General features: G+C 32.3%; 2 protein-coding genes across 2 annotated transcripts in view; one reads left to right on the top strand and one right to left on the bottom strand.

Moving 5' to 3' along the window:
* Window positions 1-19,200, bottom strand: part of Meltrin (disintegrin and metalloproteinase domain-containing protein meltrin) — a 113,164-nt gene extending 93,964 nt beyond the window's left edge. Inside the window, exon 1 of the mRNA XM_018542204.1 lies at window positions 18,827-19,200. Coding sequence (XP_018397706.1) covers window positions 18,827-19,010 — 184 coding nt within the window. The 5' untranslated portion in view covers window positions 19,011-19,200. The remainder of the gene's footprint in view (window positions 1-18,826) is intronic.
* Window positions 19,201-20,227: 1,027 nt separating this feature from the next.
* LOC108775745 (UPF0704 protein C6orf165 homolog) lies at window positions 20,228-25,154 on the top strand. Its single transcript, XM_018542197.1, has 13 exons — window positions 20,228-20,364; window positions 20,452-20,611; window positions 20,677-20,857; window positions 21,763-21,932; window positions 22,064-22,307; window positions 22,433-22,562; window positions 22,937-23,044; window positions 23,118-23,229; window positions 23,344-23,411; window positions 23,560-23,708; window positions 23,768-23,866; window positions 23,939-24,074; window positions 24,859-25,154. The coding sequence occupies exons 1-13, from the start codon at window positions 20,272-20,274 to the stop codon at window positions 25,084-25,086; spliced, it is 1,878 nt and encodes a 625-aa protein (XP_018397699.1). The 5' UTR covers window positions 20,228-20,271; the 3' UTR covers window positions 25,087-25,154.
* The last annotated feature ends 276 nt before the right edge of the window (window positions 25,155-25,430 follow it).

Here is a 25,430-nt window from a genome sequence, read left to right as displayed (position 1 = left end):
TCGTTACGACAGATGGGAAAGATTCTGAAGGAAGGAAAGTGGGTGCCGCATGCATTAAGTGAAGAAAACAAAAATAATCGTCTTGAGAAGTATTTGAATCTACAATAAACAGCATAGAAAATTTTTCTTGTGGAAAATCGTGACTAGTGATGAAAAGTGAATTTTTTACGATAATCCTAAAAAGAAAAAACATTATGTGGATCCAGGACAACTCACTACATCAATGCCAACATCCACAACAGCAAGTTATGCTATGCATCTGGTGGGGCATGAAGGGTGTGCTATATTATGAGCTGCTGCACCCGAATGAAACAGTTAACAGTGATCGCTACAGTCAACAATTGATCCATTTAAATCAAGAAATCAAACGAAATTGTTCATTTACTGGCAAAAGAAAACGTCCCGTGAAATTGTTTCATGACAACGCTAGGCCTCATGTTGATAAACTGTAAAGGAAACGTTGCTAGCTCTTAGCTTGGAAATTCTACCGCATCCGGCGTATAACCTAGACATAACTCCTTCAGATTATCATTTATTCCGGTCAATGCAAAACGCCTTGTCCGGTGTACACTTTCGAGCATTTGAAAAAGTGCGAAAATGGGTGGATAATTTTATCGCATCGAAAGGCGAAACCTTCTTCGCTTCTGGAATTCGCAAGTTGCTCGAAAGATGGCTAAAGATCATAGATAATGACGGACATTATTTTGATAATTATCACTTAATTATAATTAAGTGTGTTTTCATTACTAAATAAATAAATATTAAATTTCATTAAAAACGCTTTAAAACTTATTTGAACAACTAATATTTTGTAATTTTTATAAAATTTTTAAAGTTGAGCGTATCGAAACGAGAGAACAATGCATTTTCAGAATGGATTACATTGCAACTTCAATAATACATTTTTTCATTTCAACGGTATGTAAATTTTATTTTATATCAATATGTGTTTCACAGAATTGTTTAGTTTTGACTTTTGATTTCAGATTAAAATGTAACGATTTGGAAGATAAAATACTTTACAAAATAAAAATATGTGCTGTATGAAATAAAAGCAGAAATGCAATAAAAGATGTTTGATATGGAATAAATATTTCTTTTGTTTTATATTACGCTATGGGACAATTCGAACAATTTAACTTCAAACCTACAAGTGATCTATTCATAGAACATGCAGAGTGTAATTAGGATAATTAGCAATGGAAACGTCTCGGGTATTGACGGAATTGTGCCAACGACCTATGTCATCTATGCGTTAATGCAATCGCGATAACAATATTCAGCGGGATTGCACCGCATTGACCTACCTGTGGGACAATTTACTGAATCGAATATGGATCTGCGGATTGTGGCAACGTTCTGAATACGATAGGACATATTGCCAGAAAATAAGGCTTACAGTTAGAAAATATATGCAGAAGTTTATTCTTATTGAATTCTTATTATTATCAGTTAATTTTGTCTTGTATAGAATATTTTGTATCTTTTTAACAAATGTTTCAAATAATAGATACTATTAACAGCAATCTGATCTGAGCAATACTGATATTTTCAATATTACTGAATATATATATTTCAATATCTATTAATATGATATTTTAGGCAGATTTTATCTTTAAAACATAATATCGTAATCATAATATAATATATAGTTTACATATTAAAATTTTAATTAAACTATTATAACAGATATTAACGTAATTTCCTCATGTATGCATTTTAACAAAATATGGCTTTTGATCGTAAATTTGGTCGCGATAACACGGATAGTTAAAAATGTAAATGTTATATTCATGACATTCATGTATACCTATAATGCGCGTTACAATCCTATAGTAAGCACAATTTATTTTCGAACGTTTATTACGATAACCGATATATCGATCAAATTATTTGTACTTTCGAGTATAATATGATCGAAAATGGTAATGAGTTAGTTTCTACTGATGCATGCGAACCTCGTGCAAACCCGTAAACTGTTATTACTCCCTCATCGGCTTTACAAATGTATTCAGCATGTGAGAATGATGAATTTGGCGTATTTACGACCGTTTAATTGCCATTGAAATTACATATACACTAGCAAATCGATTATTAATGGTGGCATTTATGCGGAAGGGAGAATCTAATGAGCGCACTTCGGAAACTGGATTTTTGAATACGCTTTAATTTTCGATTAATGAGTCGAGCACATCGTGTGGATGATTCATTAAGTTGATTCATTCAAAGCCGCTTACAGGTTTGAGCAATCCGATTAGGCAACACAAATTCGCACACATGGAATACAACTAATCTATTATATTAAAAAAGAGATTTCAAAATACGAAATATGTTACTAATAATGATAAAAACTCACATTCAGACGGACGGAGTAAAATATAGGTTGATCAGTATAGTTAAAAACAAAAAGTATACAATAATAAATACCCAAATTTTTATAAATTTAATTTATGGTATATTCAAAGATTTATTTAAGCTATAACATATTTCAAATAGCAAACGTCAATTACGATTTTAAATTAATTACAACGCGCTACTTTGGCTTTAAAAAACTACCGAGTTTACGAGTCATCTCGTATTTATAGCATAAACAACGCGACATGTCGCGTGCAACACACTTACTCGTTCTTCGCGATATAACGGGCTGATCCGTTAACACTATACGCTTTACAGTTAATCGGTCGTGCGAATTGCATTTATAGTTCCAGCAAATAAACGTCTATTCCTAGCAAAGGCGATGCGAAGAGAGGAGAAAAAGGAAATTACAAATTTCGAGCAGCTTATACAAATGAGAATGTTCATTTTTAATATGCCTCTAATAAACTTTTAATTTAAGCAAGCGCGCGCGCACACACACACAAAATATAACGTTTGCGTTGCTTCTTCAGTACGGACGTAGCCATGTTGCAGCGATGTAAAACTAACGCAATTGAGAAATAACGACAGTGGGTACAGTACTGTATAGTCTGCCAAAGCGAGGTCGCGAAATCAGGTTGCATCATACAATGCACAAAAGTAAAAATCGAAATGCTCGCTCGTTCGGACGTGCGGAGCGCTGCAGAAACATGCATTCGCTTTTGCAATAAGTCTTTGTCGGTCGTCATTAGTGACCGACTAATACGCTGTTGATTTTATTAAAAAGTAGGTAAATAGAACAAAATGTTGAGAATTTAACGAGCAACTTCGGTAACAGATAGCAGTTCTCTATACCTACTTGGAGCAAAGCTATATAATATCTACCATGTGGTGAAGCTGACATCTGCGGCCGTAATCGATTGGACGAACCTTCGATTTTTTCTTTATACAGAGGTGCTTCACCTCGTGCATTGTTCCGTCCGACTGTGCGAATTTTCCGATCGATTTCTCCCCGGGGCCGACATTCGCGCGAGACTGGAAAATCTCTTCTGCTCACTTTTTCTTTCTCCCTCGTTAAACGAGTATGGCGAGGGAGAGACGGAGACAAAGACAGACAGAAGGAGCGAAATATTAATATGCCCTCTCGATTGTTTCCACTCGATAGAATCACACAAGAGTAATTAATTGCCTCCGTTCACGTGGGATGCTCGTGAATCGATATACGCGATCGGGAGATGTGAAATTTATTATGAATTATTATCAGATTCAAAAATAAATCGTCTTTAAAATGGTATTATGAATACTATATTAAAATACAAAATGTGATAAACAATCAATAATTTTTTCGCATTGTCTTTAGGTAAAGATTATTGGTCATGTTGCGATAAAATATACAGTTTGTCTAATAATAGCGTGGTAGGCCTATCTCAAAGAAAAATGGCTTATTAGTCTTCAATTTATATTGATTGTATTCAGTAGGATTATGGTCAAAATGCAATTATATCAATAAGGAGTCCAGTCACCAGCTGTGTCTATAATAGACTGCCATCTCCGAGATGTACTTTCCACTACAGTCTGTCTAGTAAGAGCGTAGCAAGGCTTACCCACAGTCGAATAAAGATATACTCTGAATTTTTGTTTTCACCGATAGGTGTCACATTTGTACTGCATGCATTATAAGCAAAGTACCCGTTGTTGCTTGAATTGTGTCAGAATAAACGATTTTCAATTTTCAAAAAACGCGTCTCGTTTTAAAGCAGGCTTTATCTCTTTACTGACAACTTGAATGCTAAGAAAATGTTAAAAATATACCAAAAAGCTTTGATTTCGTCTGTCCAATGCTGGTTTATATCAGTAAAAATAAAGATTAGTTACTCCAGGAGGATAATGACCCCAAACACCGAAGCCGGCTCTGCACGTCCTGGAAAGAGGAAAATGACATCGAGATACTCCACTGCCTTCACAATCACCCGATGCGAATCCTATTGAAAATGTGTGGTTACTCATTCATCAAGAGGAAGCTTCGTGGAAGACCGATATCAACTTCGAAGCGCTTAAAAAACGAAATTCAACGAATCTTTGCCACGTGAATATGCGTTTTCTTTAGTGGTCTATTATAGACGCAGCTGGTGACTCGACTCCTTATTAATATAATTGCATTTTGGCCATTATCCTACTAAATACAATCAATATAAATTTAAGGCTAATAAGTCATTTTTCTTTGAGATAGGCTTGCTACGCTGTTACTAGACAGACTGTATGTATAGACTGACAATACTGAAAATCTATAATTCACGTTGCATATACTATTAATTTTCAGTACTGCTAGTAGAGAGAGAGAGAGAGAGAGTGCATGTTAGAATACAACTGTTATGATTATTATAAAAGTATTTTAGTATTTATATAAATAATACACAATAAATTAAAGTACATTGTAAAAAATAAAATGTTAATTTTAACTCGAAGACGTTGAGTGGATTTTCTGAGATATGCAAAAATATTAACATTAATACAAAAATGTTAATTTTAACATTTTTGCATGTCTCAGAAGATCCACTCAACGTCTTTGAGTTAAAATTAACATTTTATTTTTTACAATGTACTTTAATTTATTGTGTATTATTTATATAAATACTAAAATATCAAAAAACTCTGCGCTTTACAGATTCACATTTATTTTTATGGATTTTAGATTAAACTAACATATTCATAAATTCATGTATTTATGAATATCAAAAAATATGTTTAACCTTTTTTTGAACACAATTTTATTAGTTTGCGTTCCAATATCATACTCGTACGTTACTGAATTCGTTCAAACACAATATCACCTAATCAGTTTTTTATGCAAAAGTTTGCGATGTTGTAATAAAAGCGAATAATATTTATGTCTAAAAAACGTGTTTATAAAAAAACCATTCAGCATTTATATGGTAAATAGTACACACCATACTTTTGAGAAAATGTTTAACTTGTGAATTTAAAAAGTGTAATTTTTCATCCAAAAATGGTTCATTTTTATTGTAAAAAGAAAAATTATGATTCCAGAAAAATTCATTAGAAGATTTTTTTGCTTCAATACTTGAACTATATCTTATCTTTTATCTTTTTGACTTTTCTGTGTGTGTATTTTAATGTGAATATCACAAAAATAAAAGAAACGTAATTATCATTATATGTTTTTAGTATAAACACCTTCGTCAAAAACTCAAAAATAAAGGTACTAGTAAGATCCACAACATTTTGTGTAATTTGTAGCGCAATGTCGATACTTCATACATAAATTACGACACCAATAAAACTGGTGTTATTTTCTTTGCACGACAGAACATCACTGCAGCAATGTGCAATTTGTTGTCGGTTCACATTTAAACGGCAAATAAACGAAGTTGTCGTCAATCGATCTTCTAGACGCCGTTACGAGCAAGTGCTTAATGAATAACATGCCGATCCAAAGAGAAGCATCCTTCGCTGAGCCGGTAGAGCCGTTAATCATCAATTAACAGCGATCCATTCGCTCCAAGTGTGCAATGACGTTCTGCTCAACGACGGTGACTCAACTGGTGATGATTCGCTCTCTCGGGTCAGGACCGGAAATGCAAAGCGCTTCGAGCATCAACGCGGACGGATTCCTATTCCGACAGTCATATCCCGGGAAGCTTTGTTAAAAGTCGCGAAATCAAACATGACAGTTTTAAAAAACAGGCAAATAATAAAAAAATTGAAAAAAATATATTTATACGTTAAAAAAAGAATTTGGTTTCATTAATTGGGGAATTCTGATTAAAAATTTTACATTTTTTTATATAAGTATACGTAGTACACCACACCACCAGATACATCTCACGACTTTCACGTACAAAGCGCAAACAATAGCACATCATGCTAACCTATGCTAAACCTTGCATAAGTTGCACTAAATATGAGTCAACGTACCCCATCGCTACATATATTTGATGATTTTAATGGTTTTATTATAACAAATTACTATCATCACTCAAAAAATATAATAACATATCGTATAACAACAAAAACTATTCTTTTAACTGATAATATGTCATTTAGATTTATTTTCTCAAACTGAGAAGTATCAATACGAAATATTGACAAGCTCGAAAGTCTACTTTGTGCCTCTTGAATTACATTTTTCTCTTTTTTTTATTATAATACTTGTTTGATTTAAATGAAACTTAAGGATAAGTACCTGTGTTGTAAAAGATATTTTGCAGTAACTTTTCCATTGTTTCTTTTGCTACAAGTATATAAACTGAACGCAATGCCAGTTTACCTCTGATGCCAACGAGATCCAGTCTCCTCTAATATAATATTATAATTTTAGTTGAGATAACCAGAATTCTGATTGATATAATCAGAATCTTCTAGTTCGTTCATTTTCAATTGGAAATTTTTCTCACTGTACCTTTTATCAAAATCCTATTATGTGATAATCTAGAGTTCCTTCAATATTACGACATTTATATATTGAAGCAGTTGAATTGAAATATTACGGGAGATTATTACTATTACGACATTTCTATTAAAATATTTCAAAATATTACGAGAGATGTAAAAGACGAAAAATTTCAGAGATTTTATACTTTAATAAGAATCTTAGTTATGAGACAACACAGAAATCGATATGTAGCACATGGATGCGGGAAGGGTTAAGACTACTATAAGAAATAATCGCGAATGGCGAAAGAGAACCATCAGATAAGATCCACAGCTTTCAGTACGCTGAAGTACCAAGTAGTAGCTTCAAGGTCTTTTTGTCGGTACCTTCACGGCCTGTCGAGCGTTCTAAGAAGAACGAGACTTGGACGCGAGTAACGTATTACATAAAATCAATATTTTATTATAATATAAGTAATGCAGCTTATTTCACAATATAAACATTTGAGAAAGAAAAAATTCTGGTTAGAAAATGAACGAACCCGAAAACTGTGATAATAATTAATTAGAATTCTAGTTATACATATTTCAACTGGAATTATTAATAGATTCAACCAGAAGATTGTGATTTGTCCATTTTCAACTATAGAATTCCAATTAATGCAACCAGACTTTTTTTTTCAGTGCAGAGGTTCTTTTATACGAAAATATTTTATTCTGTAATTTGGCTGAAAAGCAGGACAGCCCTTTGTATGCAGGACTGACTTGTGAAAGAATCGTTTAGCAGGTTCGAAGCAACATTCCACAACTTGATGATAACCGCATGTCAAAAATGATTTGTAACGAAAGAACGTGGAATCTCAGAATTACAATTTGAAGAAGAGAGGTGATATACGATGCACCGAGAGAGATTTAGCCTCCAAAAGGAAACGTGCAGAGCGTGTACGCATCGCCGACACATAAAGATTATACGTCTCTATACCGTTTCCGTCGCGAGTACGATTAACCATTTTCTCGCCATGTTACATATCGCTCGGGTACTCTGACATTACTCATTTGCAGCTGGCGGCTTTTTCATGCAGCTGCAAGCGCAACTCGCACGAAAGCTTGGCAGATTTAACCATCTTGGAGATTTATGTTGATATACGTTCGTAAATCTACGTATAATTACATTATAATCATGTCCTTTCTCTCTTCTCGTGTTCTCTTTTTAATATCGGATATTGCAAAAGAAATTGATTTTATTTCATTATTTTTATGCGGTATTTCCATGCGTTACAAGGGAAAGAGAATTTCGCAATGCGATCGATTTAACGTTAAGGCTTTTTTGGAGGTTCAACGTGCACTTCACCACCTCACATGTGATCGGAAAGAATAAATAAATTGTAATGTAAATCCCTATAAATCTTTCGCACGACCCTACGCCGCCATCGCATTTACATTCAACATACTCCCATAAATTTTTATCGACTGCATTGACGAACTGCTGATCCCCCCCCTCGAATTCAACAATGGACATAAATTCCATGGCGGCCTTTGTTAGGATACTTCTATTCTCGCTGGGGACCTCCTTTTTACACATGAGAGATATCATTTATATTCATGTCGAGCTGCGGTGGAACCAATCGTGACAATTCATTATTTAGAGCTCTATATAATAAATAATCGAACAAGAATACGTTCAAGTTAAAATTTAATTTACGCTTTAATCAATACAAATGTGTCGCTTATCTTAAAAAGAAAACCGGCTCGCGTTTCAAAATTAGAAAAATCTCACTTATTTATCGATAGATTCGCGATTGAAGTTGAATTTGTATTTAAAACTTTCAACCGTAATGACTACTAAAGTTCCAACTCTATCGAAATATTCCATATTTGAGATGCATTAATTATAAGAGTATCAGTTTTTGAACATGGCCGGAGACATTACCGCGTCTCCTGATCATGTATTTAAAATCGATAGCTGACAATTTACTCTCATTTACTGCAAAGAATAAGTCACCGAAGTACATGTGCTGGTTTACGTAATTACGTTCTTGCTTTGGAAAGATCGTCGATACAAAGAAACTCGTGATTCATTGCGTCCTTCTCAACGTAAACGCGGTGACTGTCACGTTGTAATTTTCGTAAAAATAGATTTTGTTACGAAAAATTTTACAAGCTGGCGGCTTGGAACATCTGGATAACGATCGTGTCAATTATATTGGTAAAATAATAGTTTTCTCCATCTATTTTTTTCAGGCCCTGTTTCCCTGTTACGACAATGATACTATAATGTTTTGAAGAACGCGTTAAAATTTTCAACACGAATATATGTACAACAATCATGTACAGGAAATGAAAAAATTATATAACATAATATGAAAAAAATCCGAATATTATATAAAGCTGAATAATACGGTGATTCAGCGAATAAAATATTTATACATGATTAATGCAATGCAGTATTTATAAAAATATTACTTTTGCTCTCTTTAATTTCGTTATTACTCCTACATTATTTTCTTAATAAATAATCAAACTTTAACAATTTTTGATATTAAAAGATAAAAAGGCCCCTTTCCACATGATTTTTTAACCACTCTCGTTCATTAATAAACATTGCTATTATTTGTACAATATTTATCGACACGTAATTAACGATGAAATGTCAAACAAAAATTGCTCATAATGGAAAATCCATTTTGTATATTACAAATAAAATAACAAAGCATTGGATTTTCCATCTCTGACTTCATATATTATTATGTCAATGCAGAAAATAAGCTCAAAAATATCAATTTCGAGATTAAAAACAAAATTACATAGCCTGCGTAACGTGACATTCAAAAATTAATTTAATATATTAATACGGATTTTATTTCAAATATGTGTATATGACACAAATACACAGCAATATAATACAGAAATTTATTTATGAAAATGTTAAACTATTTAGACAGAAAAATTACGTACAAGCATAAAACTTTATTAAATCTAAAAAATACGTACTTTCTAAAACTCGTAAAATAAATCTTATTCTGAAGAGTGAAATCCCATTCTTATAAGATTAAAAATTGAGTCACTATATTTTAAGACTGGCTGAATTTTCACTCTTTAGAATACGATTCTATTTTAAAGAATTCAAAGAGGAATGTAACTATAAGTTTTATTTAAACGCTAAAGAATTTGTTCTCACAATAGCAGCACGAGATATTATAACGCGAAGGAATTCTGTTCTATACGATAAGAATTCCCCAAAGAAACTGCGGATCATCTCGCGCTCTAAACGCGCTCTAAACGAAATCACACGGCAATGACGTTGCTTGTCGCGTGGCCATGAAAATGCAACGCACATCGTAGTATGTGGTATGAATAAAAGTACGTGCCAAACGATTCATCGATCGGTGCATTATACGAGAACCGCGCATCGACCCACTGATCATATTGGTCGCGCCAAGAAAATTTATTTTTTTACATGGAAAAGACAATTTTGCTGCAATATCTAAGAATTTAGCTGTATATAGATATAGATTTGAAAATAAATTTGTTGGACCATGAAAATAATTGTGCAGGACGCTCAAACTAAAAATGTCAAAACTTTTTGCAGCATTTTGCTCATCATCCTTAAGCATCCTTTCATAATTACCCAAGTGGGAACAGAATACCAGCATTGACTCCTGGCAACGTACCGATTATGTATACTGAAAAACGGATTTCATTTTTCAGTACTAGTTCTATATTGGGCCAGTATTAAATAAACAACATTATGGTACTCTTCCAGCGTGTGAATCGGTATTGAATAATAATACCGAACTAGTATATTATTAGTAGATTTTCGATATGATATCTGTATAGAAATTAATAAAGAAATGTCTTTACATATCAGTACAGGAACAGTATATTGCCGATATATCATCGATATCATATTCGTACTGAAATTGACAGAAGAAGTATGTCAAGCGACAATACCGAACCAGTACATTGCTGGTAGATTTTCAGTACCGCATCTATATTGAAATTGTCAAAAGTATCTTGTCGGGTATCAACATTGAAACGGTACATTGCCAACGGATTATCTGTGCCATATTTGTATAGAAATTGGCAAAAGAAACATGTCAAGCCACTGTACCGAACTAGTACATTGCCGGTAGATTTTCAGTACCGTATTTATATTGAAATTGTCAAAAGTAACGTATCGGGTGTCAGCATTGAAACGGTAAATTGCCAGCGGATTATCTGTGCCATATTTGTATAGAAATTGGTGAATTGAACTCGTCCTTTGTCTCCTAGTAACCAAAATTTTATTAAACGAACTATAATCTCTGAATTACATGTATAAAAATCAATGATTTTACCGTTTCGATAATCAGGTAAATTTTTTTAAATAATATATAATAATTAAGGTGCTCATTATTGTATTATGTATTATTAATAATTATTTTAAATTATATTGAATAATTTCATTTTTAATCATGATTTTTTTTCAATTATTTTTACAGTTAACCTAAAACGTCACATGCTTTTGACTGTGAAAAACGTATCTGTTACGAATGATTTATATTTGCTGTGATAAATTTATTTTAATATAAGAGAAGTAGTACGGATTTTTTATACAATACTAGTACTGTGTGTGTTATAATATTATTAATACAGAATCAGTACTGGTACTTATTGTGAGAAGTCAGCATACCTAAATGTGAATTTTGATAAAATCATTATTGCATTCGTTTGTTCACTGTTTGTCCACGTTTGTCCACCCATTATTTTCGCTTGTCCACCCTATTATTATTATATTTTTCATAATAATGAAAAATAATCACTTGGGGATACTACAATTTTTTTTTTATATAACTTTTTTTTGGAGGGTGGACAAATAAAAATAACGGGTGGACAAACGTGGACAAACAGTGGACAAACGAATGCAATAATGATTTTACCAAAATTCGCATTTAGGGGTGCCGACTTCTCTCAGAGCAGCTCTGAGAAGTCGGCATCCCTAAATATGAATTTTCATAAAATCATTATTGCATTCGATTGTCCACTGTGTGTCCACGTTTGTCCACCCATTATTTTCGCTTGTCCACCCTATTATAATTATATTTTTCATAATAATAAAAAGAATCACTTTGGGGTACTACAATCTTTTTTTTGTATAACTTTTTTATGGAGGGTGAACATATGAAAATAACGGGTGGACAAACGAAAATAATGGGTGGACAATCGAATGCAATAATGATTTTACCAAAATTCGCATTTAGGGATGCCGACTTCTCTCAGAGCAGCTCTGAGAAGTCGGCATCCCTAAATATGAATTTTCATAAAATCATTATTGCATTCGATTGTCCACCCATTATTTTCGTTTGTCCACCCTATTATTATTATATTTTTCATAATAATGAAAATTAATTACTTGGAGGTACTACAATTTTTTTTTTTGTATAACTTTTTTTTGTAGGGTGGACAAATGAGAATAACGGTTGGACAAACGTGGACAAACAGTGGACAAACGAATGCAATAATGATTTTATCAAAATTCACATTTAGGGATGCTGACTTCTCATTGTTAGTATTGCTGCAGCATTATGATTCGGTAACCATTTTTAGTATAATATTGTTACTGCTTTATAGGTACAATATGTGTACTGATTTTCGGTATTATCGTGGTACTGTAATCCCGTATTGTAATACCGTACTATAATGATACCGACGTTTAGAAACATTACGACACACCGTAATCCCGTACCATAAGAGTACTGTATTTCGAGTCTTGGCCCGTTGCTATCATCCCAGTACGTATTACATGAGTACAATACCAATACTGGCATCCGATATCACGCCGGTACTCAATTCCCACTTGGGTATTTTGATAGTTTCACAAAATTATTTTCAGATCCGCATATTCACAGTTAAATTTGTAGATACTTCAGAAAAATCTTAATTTTCATCATTATTAGGCAGTTTTGTTCCTGGATATACGAAATCTGTAAATTTATTAGCTAGATACAGATCTGAAAAAAATTTCGTTGGACCATCAAAGTATGAAATCTTAAGCAATGTTGCGAAAAATTTTAACATTCTATTAACTATGTAGTTTCAGTGTCCTACATACCTAATTATTAATTATTTTTGTAACATAATAACAAAATTATTTTCATATCTGTATTTAGCTGAATTTTTAGATATTCTGCAGCAAAATGATCCTTTTCCGTGTACCATTTTTTTTCTACTTATCAATATATTACTTTAATAAATGTATTCATAATTAAAGAATCCCGCACTAATTATATGACAAACTAGATCGTGGTAAAATAAGTTAATTTTCACATATGTAGCTAATAATTTGAACAAAAAATATAATAAGACGTAAGGCTCAATAATGGATAATTTCTGAATTATAGAGTATTAAAGGTATAAAACTTACATTCAAAGAGCACCTTTGATTAGCTTTGATATACCAGAGCGCAAAAATTATTCATTATTAAACTTTATTGACATTTTTTTATTCATCATATTATAAGCTCGTTATATTACGTTAGTACATGCAAACTCATTTTATTGCTGGGACCCAATTTTCTATACATATGTAATTAGTGCGGACTCTTCAAAATTTTTATTTCTTTCTACAAAAAATCGAATCAGACAGATAAGATGGTCGTTCATCTGTACAAATCGTCAATGAATATAGCCTAATAGCACAATTTATTAGTGCAATATTGGCCCGATATATCCCGAATATGCACGATAATGTTTAACCGATGTCTAAGCCAATAAATTGTGCTACTCGAGGGATTAACTCATATTCGATTGCAATTATGAACTTTTAAAATACTTGATATAAGTAATTATTATTTGATGTAGTAAGTATTTTTCTGTAGGGTAAAGTCGCCTATTATGAGATAGGTTCTTAATATGAGATAGCGGGATTTCTGCTAAACTAATAAGCGCAGTAATAAAGTCTGCGTGCATTGATATAGTAAGGTCGTATTAATAAAAAAATGCCAGATATGATGATGTACTTAATTGTAAAAATTAGATTTGGTGTTCATTAAGCCGCAAGGCATGAAGCTCGTAATATGAGATACTCAGGGTAGCCTAATATGAGATAATCTAACCTATGCTTAAGCGCGCTATCTGCGAGTAAAATTGTAGTCGCGAAGAAGAGAAATGATAATTGTGATTTCAAGGTAAGTACCTTAAAAGTGTTAAATAAGTATTTAACACTTTTATGTTATAGCTTCATTGTAACTTCAATTCACTTTAACGTGCACATGCAGTATAAGTAATTTGTCACGTTATTTTGTAAATTTATTGCATACTTTATCAATATAACCTCAACTTCCATTATAACCATGAAATAAATACAAGGATATGCTCATCCGGTGGTAGACCACTGCGCAAAAATTGGAGTGGTGGGGGAGTCTTACATGTTGACGTCATCACCTCGGCTGTTTCCGGTGCGATTCGTGTAGGTTCGGCTCCTTGAAACAGGACCGCTATTTATCCAGTCTAACAGCTGTTGCATCGTTTTCGATAGCGTTGTCGTACATACGTGCATCAGTGATAAGAAGAATTATCGAAAATGAGCTGTGCAGTAAAAGGATGTAAGAATTATAACCGGAAAACGAGAAAAATGCCAGGAAGAAAAGTTCAATACTTCTCTTTCCCGAAGGATAATGCAATGGTTTTGAAGTGGCTGGAAGTTTGCAGGAAACAAGACCTCTCCGTTGCCAGTACATTCCCGTTGTTCTTTGTTTTTTTCCTTATATTTCTTTTATTGAAGCCATAAGTTAGTCTTATTTCTGACTGCCTATTTAAATTTCCCTCGTTTTGATGACGTCTACTTGGAAAGATTCTTATTGGTCACTTCTTTGTCATGTGATTTCTAGATGCGCAACAATATACCCTTGTAATTTATATCATGATTATAACCTACAATTTCGAACTGTCAAGTTCTTGGAGAAAGCCTGAACCTAAGTAATCATATTTTCAGATGAAACCAAAGAAGAGGCAATTGTGGGGTCTCATACTCAATCAGAGGCTGCAGTTAAAGCAGTGAAAAGCAAAGAAATAGGATACTTAAAAACATTCAAACAATTCAATATCCCAAAACGTACTATCGAACAATATGTAAAAAATAACGACAGTTTTATTGTTAAAATTCCTCTAGAAAGAGAAAACTAGTGCTATCTTTATCCTTAGAAGAAGAACTCATTAAATACTGCATTGCTTTGAATGAACGATATTTCGAATTACGGCTTAAAGACATTCGTCATCTGGCTTTTGAATTAGCGTTGAAGACCAATCTTTTAGCAAGTCAACGATGCAAACTGGCAAAAAATGGTTGAAAAGTTTTCTCCATAGACATCCTACGCTATCAATAAGAACACCTCAATCTGTATCAGCGGCAAGGGTTATGGGCTTTACAAAAGAAAACGTAGATAAATTTTTTTTATATCTACGAACCTCAATTAGCCAAAATAAAATAAAATTATTGGCTCAATGCTCTTATCTCTTTATACAATATTAGTTGCAAAATAAAATATCTTTCAAATCGTCTGTACAATGTTGACGAAACAGGGATTACTGTGGTGCAACATAAGCATTCGAAAGTTAAAAGTATGAAAGGAAAAAAGCAAGTATATGCTCTTAGATCCTTAGAGAGAGGCAAGCTTATAACTGTAGTCACTTGTATGAATGCCACTGGACACCGCCATTAATAATTTTTCCTCGGAAAAATCGAGATTTAATGGATGGTACTTTACTTGGATCTATAGATGGAAATCATCCATCTGAATGGATACAGACAGATCTTTTTACGACATGGTTGAAATATTTTATTCAACACACAAAGCCTAGCGAAGATGATCCCATTGTTTTGGTGATGGATGGACATTACATCTATATAAGAAACATAGAAGTCATCAAAATAGCACGTGAAAATCATAATTATTATGTGTTTGTCGCCACATTCAACACATAAAATGCAACCGTTGGATGTGGGATTTATGTTTCCATCAAAAACTTATTGTGCACAATCTATTGAAACATGGTTGCGATACAACCCTGGACGATTTGTTACAAATCGTCAAAAAGGAAAGCTTTTTGGACAAGCTTACGTAAAAGATGCAACCACAGAGAACTCCATCAACGCTTTTCGGAAGACTGGTCTATTTGCTTGTAACCGCCACGTCTTTGGTGAGGAACATTTCAGAATTTACAATGGCTATCAAAATTCTCTAATCATAGACTGCCCTAGCGCACTTTGGATAACAATGTGATGGAAATTTAACTGCAGAAACAAATAAAGAAAACCAAACTGTCTATGGCAATCTGAGCCCTGTTCCAGGTTGTTTTCGAGATATGCAAGGACAAAATCGTGATACAGAAGTTACAGTGTCACCGGTGTTCCAAATAAGACCTATTCCAACAATAATATAAAAGCAGAAATCTACACGTGCAAAATCTGCCAATTTAATCACATCTTATCCCTACAAGAAACAGATAGAAGAATTTTTAAAAAAGGAAAAAGAAAAAATAGCAAAAATTACAAAAAGAAATAAAGGTCGAGGGAAAAACAAAACTATAAAAGTGTAGTAAAAAAAAAATTCTTATTGAATCCACAAGTGAAGATAACGATAAGTTCCATATCAGTCTAATGGATCATCTTCTGAAGGTGATGATGATGCAGAATGTCCATATTGTTCTGGACTATTTTCACAAGATTCACGTGAAAAGTAGGAGAAATGTCAGATTTGTTTAAAATGGGCTCATAAACAGTATGGTGAGGTAAAATCCCAAAAGTTTTTCTGCACAGTTTGTTGCCAATCTTAAATAGATATTTCATAGTTTACGACTATTTTTATTATGAAAACAAAAGTTTTATGTTTAATTTTTGAAAAAGAAGAAATTTAAATTTTATTTATATTTTCTTATAAAGTTTTATGAAGTATTTTTTATAAGGTTTTATAAAAGTTTCTTAAAAAGTCTTACAAAATACTTTTTAGTGTATAAGTCTGATATGTTGTGATTGATTCCTAGTCAAAGTAATAAAGGCGAGGACAGGAAACTTTTCTTTATTTTTCCTTCGGTTTCCTGTTATGAGATACCATCTTTTTTGAATGAGCAAAATCGGTACTCTTGATAAAAAATTTCACATACAACAAAGTACAGCTACTATCGATCGCTAAAACTCTCTCTCTCTCTCTTTTGGTAAATCTTAAATATATTTCCTATAAAATTGACATAAAAATAGGAGTTAAGGTTGCAAATTAAATAAATTACAAGTCTTCAAAAAAATGGTATCTCATGTTAGACAACTTTACCCCCTATGCATAATTCGGACATCATTCGAATGCTTATTCACTTTCCTTCACTCTCTTTCGCCTTTCGTGAACCATTACATATTATAATTTCATTTTACGAATATACATTTTTTTAATATAACTTGTTTGCATTAATTTTATTAATCTGTCACTTTCAATAGTTTCAAATATCTATTTATATACAGGAAATAAACGTGGAGTGTTAGTTTTAAGAAAATCGAGATAATTTCATTACCTGAACGCAACGTATACAGCGCATTAAAGGATTAAAATTTTATGTTGTAAATCAAGACATGAATCGTGAATGAAACGTGGAGAAACGGTGCTTTAACGGTTGAATGTTTACGCGGCGTGAATAATATATGTATCATCGCCACCGCGTGAATTTAACCGCGGATCTTTTCAAGTTCAAAACAAACAAAGAAGTTATACATTATACTTAATATATATATATAAATAATAAATAAAATAAATTTTAATAATAGATGAGAGAAGGCTCGACAATAATATATAAAAATTAAATTAGTGTAACGGGCAACGAGCCAAAATAAAAACAATACACTTCATAGAAACAATATATTAAATTAAAGATAAATAATAAAACATAAGTAAAACAAACGTTTCGACACCGATCGGGTCATTTTCAATGTTAACAAATTTTCAAATCTTAACGAAATTATTACAATAAAAAATTCTTAAAAATTATACGATATGTCCGGGTACTTGAAAAAATTGTAGTAAATCGTCAAAGTCGTCGGATAAAAATTGTGTTTGTCCATTATTTAAAATTTGTTAGTTAGTCATTGTTGTGCAGATAAAAAACGGTGTTGCAATAATCAATATTATCTAAAAAAATTGTCGCATTATAAATAAAAAAAGCAATGAAGTTAAAAACAAGTTCGTTGCTATGTGTAATAATTAAAATAAATACCTTGTCGAAAGAAGAAGTATCTTAAAATCGAATGGAGCCACAGAATTGACAGACGATATTTATTGTATCAAATACCGCAGCACAATGGTAACAAGGAATAAGAAAACCGAAAGTTGGGTAAAACTGGAAGGGAAAAGTATAGCGACCAGGAAGGGGAAAAAAAATTTTGTTTCGTGTATTCGACACTTGGCACAAAGTTATATACGAAAATAAATGAAAGAAACGTACAGATTATATAAAACGCAGAAGTCAATCGAACGACCTTGTCGAAAGTATAATGCATCGAAAAGTATAGCAATGCGAATGTTCTTTATGACAATTTCTTTATGACGTCGAATTCTCTTGACAGTATTTTCTATTTACTTCGATACCCATAAAATCAAAATTTTATATAATACACATACGATATTAACGTACACAACTGATGTCCGTTTCTATCAAAAATTATCAATTTTAATCTTGATTTAACTTTTTACTCTCTTTATTTTCTCTAATTTATAGAACTAGAGAAAGATAAAAAAATAAGTCAAACCAAGATTATAAACAAAATTAAACAAACTAAAGAACTCTTTTTTTTATACGAAATAATAAACATAAAAATGGCGTTGTAAGAGTCAGATAAATAAGAGAGATTTTCTAAACGACAAATTAAACCAAATTATATCCTAAATTTTATCTATTAAGACAATACTTAAAAACTCAAGATTATTAAGTTAATTTGCATTGATGAGAAGACAAGCATGAGAGATCAGCTGGTAGTGTCAAGTGCTATCGCGAGCGAAAATGAAAGACGTATAATGAGAGACGAGGACGAGAGAAAAACATATAAAAATTCGTGACTCACCTTGATTCTCGGCGTACGTGGCAGGGATGATAATCGTCAGCAGCAGCGTCAGAAGGATCAGCTCCAGTTTGCACTTCACCGTTGCACCGCCGTCGCCGTCGCCGCCGCCGCCGCCGTCACCACCATCGCCACCGTTGACGGCGACGACGCGTCGCGGATCGGCGCGCCGGGAATCGCGCGCCATGTTCTTGAGGCACTCGGACACTGCTGACTCTACCTGGACGCGTTGACCGCGATTCACGCGAACGTCATGACACCACGGTGCAGCTGCTCCTCACGACACGCACGCTCCTCGCACGTTGGCGTCTATCGTTCGCGCGCGCACACACCACACTCGCGTTACCGACCACCCAGAGCCCGACTGGCTCCGGATTTCTCCGAGTGCTCCGACAGCTCCTGACGCGCAGACCGTTGCGACACCTCTGAACAACGAGACCGCCCGCTATGGCAACACTGGCAACGTGTGAGTCACGGCGGGGCGGAAACGGCCGAGCGCGCGCGATCACGAACGCGCCATAATGTACGAAATTCAAACGCGATTTCGACAACATACGTATTATTTTCGTTATTTTCATAATATCCAAATCGGAAATCTGACTTTGAGAAATTCCATTTTTTAGACTACTATTCTCTACCATTTTTTTAAAAGAGATATTATATCTTTGTTTTTATTTTGCGAATAAAATTGTATGTATCAGTAAATCTTCATTTTCTGTAAACACTTTATAGTGTAAAAAAAATTCTATATATATATATATATATAAGGCAAAATAATAAATCTTTTGATAGTCGATGAAGTCAATTCTTTTCGATGTTATGTGAAATATGTAATAAACAAATAAATATCTTAATCAATTAATCGATAAAAGAATGCAGATATTTTAAGCATGTTGTACGCTTTTTATGTCAAATATAAAAACTTGCGTAAAATCGTTTACTTTTTACTTATAGTTTTTATTCGATATATTCATATTTATAAAGAATTTAAAAAAAGTATAAATAAAGCATTACGTAAATAAAACAATACGTAATTTCCATCGATTTGTTTTCTATGGCTGAATTAATATATATGTATACTTACACTTTTGGAATTTAAAGTGAGATAGATATATTTATTATCTATTTTTTATTTATTATCTTATTTTAAAGGCGAATTATTGTTAAGCAATGTCTAAATTGAGATAATTAAATGTTTTTTATTATTTTAACAAATATCTTTTTGACTCATATCGCCCTTGACATCATTTATTTATAGATATATGTGTTTGATATTTGGTAAAACTACAAGTTCTCTAGTGCAGTCTGTAGGAATAAAAAACACACCTAATGTAGTATCGATCAAACTTTATGGGTGGGTGATTCGGTTTGAGTTCACGACTCCAGCAGGTGAAAATTCCTAAATCAGCTGGAAGTAGCTATTGGTAGCTATTTTATTTTCTTATATTATGGAAACCATACGAAAAGAATTGACGAAGAAGATCGTAAATGAATGTAAAACAAAAGGAACATCAATAACTAAGGATTTGGCTTCGTTTTTGGTAATTTAATATAACCTCAATGAAGTAACATTTTGATACCCGAGCGAGATTCTAAGCGGTAATTACAGTGTTCTCAAAAATTTGTAGCTTTCTCTTTATCAATTAAATCCAATGTATAGAATAAACGAAAACGAGGAAAATGTCAAAGTGATTCAAGCTGTAACGGAGAGGCTGTGTGACCAAAGCCAACCCAGTCTTGTGACTTTAAGAAATCAGCTATACTTCGCTAAACATTATCATGACAGAGGTAAAGATGATTAATTTGGATGTTTCTATTTGTACAATTATTATTACGATTTCATACTTCGTTAGACGAAACTGTCAAAAAACATCGATTACGACTGCACCAGAAAACTGCACCTTTGGTCATCGAAATTTGTGAAACTAATAAACTGGATAGTGGAAAGGATACGGAAAAACTGTATCAGAAAATATTAGCAGCGATAACGCTTCTGAGCGGTCTAGGAAGTCCCACAATCCCATCAATTCTGAGGTATAATCATTGATCACGTTTGTTTGAATTTAATAAGAATCGTCGTTCTAACAAATCAAGTTAAACCAAATCAATAACATTTAATTTTTCATTTTAATTTAATTTTCTATTTCACATTTCTCTCTATTTTCAATCATAAAAAATTTATCTTATGCTAAATATGGCATTATCACAAGAATTATTCTCAAAGTCTCAAAAGGAAATATTCTTGTGTACAAACCATAATCTATCCCAGACATTTATTATGTTACATAAGACATCTAAAAAATGTTTTATGTCTAAAATATATCTTTTAATATCTTATGCGACATATGTATTATCTGGGACACCATCCAAAAATTATAGCAGATTTATTATACATAAAATTAATATACATATTCAATTCTTCATAAATCTCTGACTTACTTATTATATTTAAATCTTCGTAAACTTTGATAATGTGTTAATCTTTAAGTAGATAAATGGTTTAAAGATACGCAAGTTGATAGGTGAGGCCATAAAAAATTGTAATTTTAAAATTGTATTTTTTATTAATATATTACGTTATGTGTGCGCTTGAAGTTGTATTAATATAATATCCTTATGAGATAGAGAAATGTAAAAATAATGAACTTTAATATTTCTAAATAATTCTTTTTATTTTCTCTTTCTAAAATAAAATCTTCAAGAAAATTATAATAGGTATATATTTGAGCCATCCTCTATTTATTCACTCAGCCCTGTTTTTACAATCTACATATTATGGTTTTACCTAAAGATTAAAGATTACTAGAAAATTCGTAAATGAATTTAATCGATGAATCTCTTGATAATCTTTAATCTTTAGATAATCACATTGTGAAAACGGACCTCAAAGGTTAAATAATGATAAATAAAATATTATATAAAACTTTATTTCATATTAGGGAGGTTTCAATAGCGTTGCAAAGCGTTTTTCAAGCTTCCGAGCTGGCTCATTACGTAACTTTGCCTAAACGAGAGAAAGAAGAGCAGTTAATGGAGTTAATATGTCTAGTCGCAGGGATCCGTCTATTTAACAGAGATTGTCAACGAGGTGGCGAGGGGATCGACGATCGTAAGAGCATGAAACAATTTTTAATTCGACCGATGATGACAGCGTAACTAAAATGACTTTGAAATGATATCGCGAAAGATGTTACATGAAGGTTTTCCGTAAAAATGATAATTACGGATAATTATTTTTAGTGCCAAGCATTCTACAAGAAGCTTTAATGAAAACTCGCAACTCTATTCTTGAGCTGTTAGAGCCATTAATGACCAAGATATACAAGTTTACGGCTATCGTGGAAAATGCAGTCACATGCTTGTCAATCGATGCTTCGGATGCTGCATGTTCCAGCTCAAAGGAAGTAGCATCCGATGCGGACAAAAAGATTGAGTGGCCTATCGAAATGTTAACGGCTAGTCGTCAGCAAGAGATCTACATCAGGTATCTATAAAAGGCGAAATAAACGACAAATAATCTAAATAAATAAATAATGATAATCTATAAAAATAAATAATAAACGATTTGCACAACTCTGATGTACGATTTCTAACATAATCTTGCTGTAGAAAGCTGCTGAGTGATGTAGAGCGTAGTGAGAACGCAGTAAAGAACTTGATGGAACGTCTTCAAGCACGACTCTTTAAACTTCACGATACTGTTCGATACAGAACGGCTATCCCTACTACTCAAGTCTATGTAAATACGACTGCTTGAAAGAATAAATTATAATTAATGCTCAACGTAATTATTTCCTTAGAGCATTTATTTTTAGAAATTAAAAGTTACAGAATCTCGTATATATTCAATTTCAATAGAATAATAATAATAATTTAGCTGAAATCAGATTTAGTTGTTTTCACGTAAATTTAATATCGTTATTCTATAGAAAGGAAATATCTTGTTTGTTTAAAACTTAAAAATTTATTTTCTATTAATGAAATAAAAGATAATGTTCCTTTAAAATTCGGAAATTTATAATTAAATCTTTATTTGAATAAAATAAATGTTGAATCGTTTTCAATAAATGTAATCGTATTACGATTAATAATTACGTATATTCTATCTATTAGCCGCAATTTATTGATCTAGCGGATATATGGATGGGTTTGCAAGATGAGGTGATCACTCTGAGTAGCGTCAACAACTTCCTGTGGGAAATACAGAGTTTGAGCGATAAGGTATTAATGCATTCGCCTGTTATTGATCTAAACGTATTTTCAGAACATATATCATGAATAATTTGTGTTATAGACTCTGAATATTTATGATGATTATGATCAAACAAAGTTAGAAAACATAGCCGAAAATATAGAGATTTTAACCGATGCTGAAAGATTGGAACGTTCCATGGGCAATTTAATAAGTATTAATAATTTTCTACAAATTACAATAAATTGCAATAAATACTTAAATGCAAGTAAATTGTTACTCGTTCTCGTTTTAATCGCATAAAGAATATATGTTTCTGTTTTTATAGCGGAGTGTGGAGAGTGCTTGATATATTATCCGAATGTCACTAAAGATTTTGAAAAGATTAACTTAGAGGTAACCGCAATAGAATAGCGATTCATGATTCTATAATTTCAGAAAATTAAAAAAAATTAAAGTATTTACATATGTAAAGTTTGTGTGATTTTTTATTCCCAAATCTTGAATGAATTTCCAAATAACACTAGATCGGGGGATGTATTAGTTTCTAGGATTTTGCGCGTGGACATTTGCGACGAGCAAAGGCGCTCTTGTACCAGGAAACCCGAATAACGGTGTAGCAAAATGGAGAGGAAAACATTACGCCTTTAAATCATCCGAAGTAGCCGCTAAGTTTGGAAAAAATCCCGACAGGTATTCTTTTACTGTAAATAAAAGTAATCTATAAACATTTTAGTTTCAAATGTTAATAGGTATGTTTACGACGCGCTCAATTTTGTTCGCAATCACGCAGAATACATCCACCTGTTCCATTTACATGAGGAAATTGAAGCCATGCGAAGTCAAGAAGAGTGAGTCGCTAGTTTATAATTATATTCTATTACTTATTTAAGCAAGAAGCGTGAAAAATATTATTTTTTCAGATTAACGGAAAAAGGATTACGACGAAAGACTCGTCATGATCAGAAGGTTCAAACGGACGTTCATATACTTCCACCTTACATTGATAAATATTATACTTCCAGTGTTTGGGAGTTGAAACGTAGAGCATTACGTCTGGTAAGTATAATTTTATCGACGTTATAACAAAATTTAATAATATTGGTCTAAAAGATTCGAACGATAAAATTTATCCGTTTAAGGAGGTTCGAGCGTTACTTTGGAGTCAAAAATGCAACTGAAAGAAATTGTCATTGTAGCGATTCGAAATCATACGCAATATTAGTGTAATAAATTGTGGATATTATTTTCGTGCTATTATTAGTAAATTATTAGTGAATAGAATATATAAACAAATATATAAGATTGTCAACGACTCGAGAAGTAAGAGAAGATATACAGAATCGAACAATAAAGCTTTAAATCCATACGATTACATCCGAATATCCTGTTTTGTGCACAATTAATATTTCATCTGTCAAATCCTAGTTTTTCAAAGTCCTAAGTTGGCTGATATAATATCCATAAGACGCTATATGTTAAAATGGTCAATTTCAGAATGAGATTACAAAAAAACTATACGGTCAATATAGCTCAAATTAATTTATGGTATTAACAGTGTTTATTTACGTTAAATTAAAAAATTAAGTCTCTAAATTGGATTTCGACTAACGCTCGAACCTTCTTAAGGTACATGAAAAATTCGATTCTTTAGTGATAATAATTTTAAGAACTTTTATACATTCACAAATATTTCGATGCATTACATTTATAAAATCCTGATATTATAGAAACGTTAATCAAACATATGTAAATGTACTACGCATTTATTACAAATAATTAATTTTTATATTCTCAGTTCTATAGACGAAAAATACTGATTTCAAATACGATATTTTCTCAGGCAAATATAAGTCGGTGTACTACGCGCAGTACGCAGACGTTTAATTCGCACTTTCGATACGGTGTTTACGTACAAGCAACTCCGCCACAGGATAAAGAAGTTCAAACCAGAAGAGATAATTACACAAATACTAAGAAACTCCTGTCGTTCATATTTGGATTACGAGGAAGGCAGGATAACAATCAGCACGTTGTATCATTCTTGGAAGATGAGTTTGAACATTTATGAAATTTCGCCTCTGAAATAATTATATAAACTAGTATATACTAGTAAATGTCTCAATACATTGACATCAAATAAAGGAAATAAAAACGATTTTTAAGTAAATTATATAATATTTATATTGTAAATAATCCATCACACACATATACGAACGCATTTATTCGGAATATTATAGGATACATATATTGGGTTATATTAAAAAATAGCTAGGAAATCATAGAAATAAATTACAAGACACAGTTTAAAAAAAAATGAAAGCAATATTTTTTTAATGACACTTCGAAATACATTTTACGGAACATTACAGTTTAAATAGAACTTTTCTCCTTTTCATTTTTTTTTTTTTTTTT

The sequence above is a fragment of the Cyphomyrmex costatus genome, unplaced genomic scaffold (genome assembly GCF_001594065.2).
Source record: "Cyphomyrmex costatus isolate MS0001 unplaced genomic scaffold, Ccosl1.0 scaffold309, whole genome shotgun sequence".
Classification (NCBI taxonomy): Eukaryota; Metazoa; Arthropoda; class Insecta; order Hymenoptera; family Formicidae; genus Cyphomyrmex; species Cyphomyrmex costatus.
Note: the sequence above shows the minus strand (reverse complement) of the source record. Positions and strands in the feature narration are given on the sequence as shown.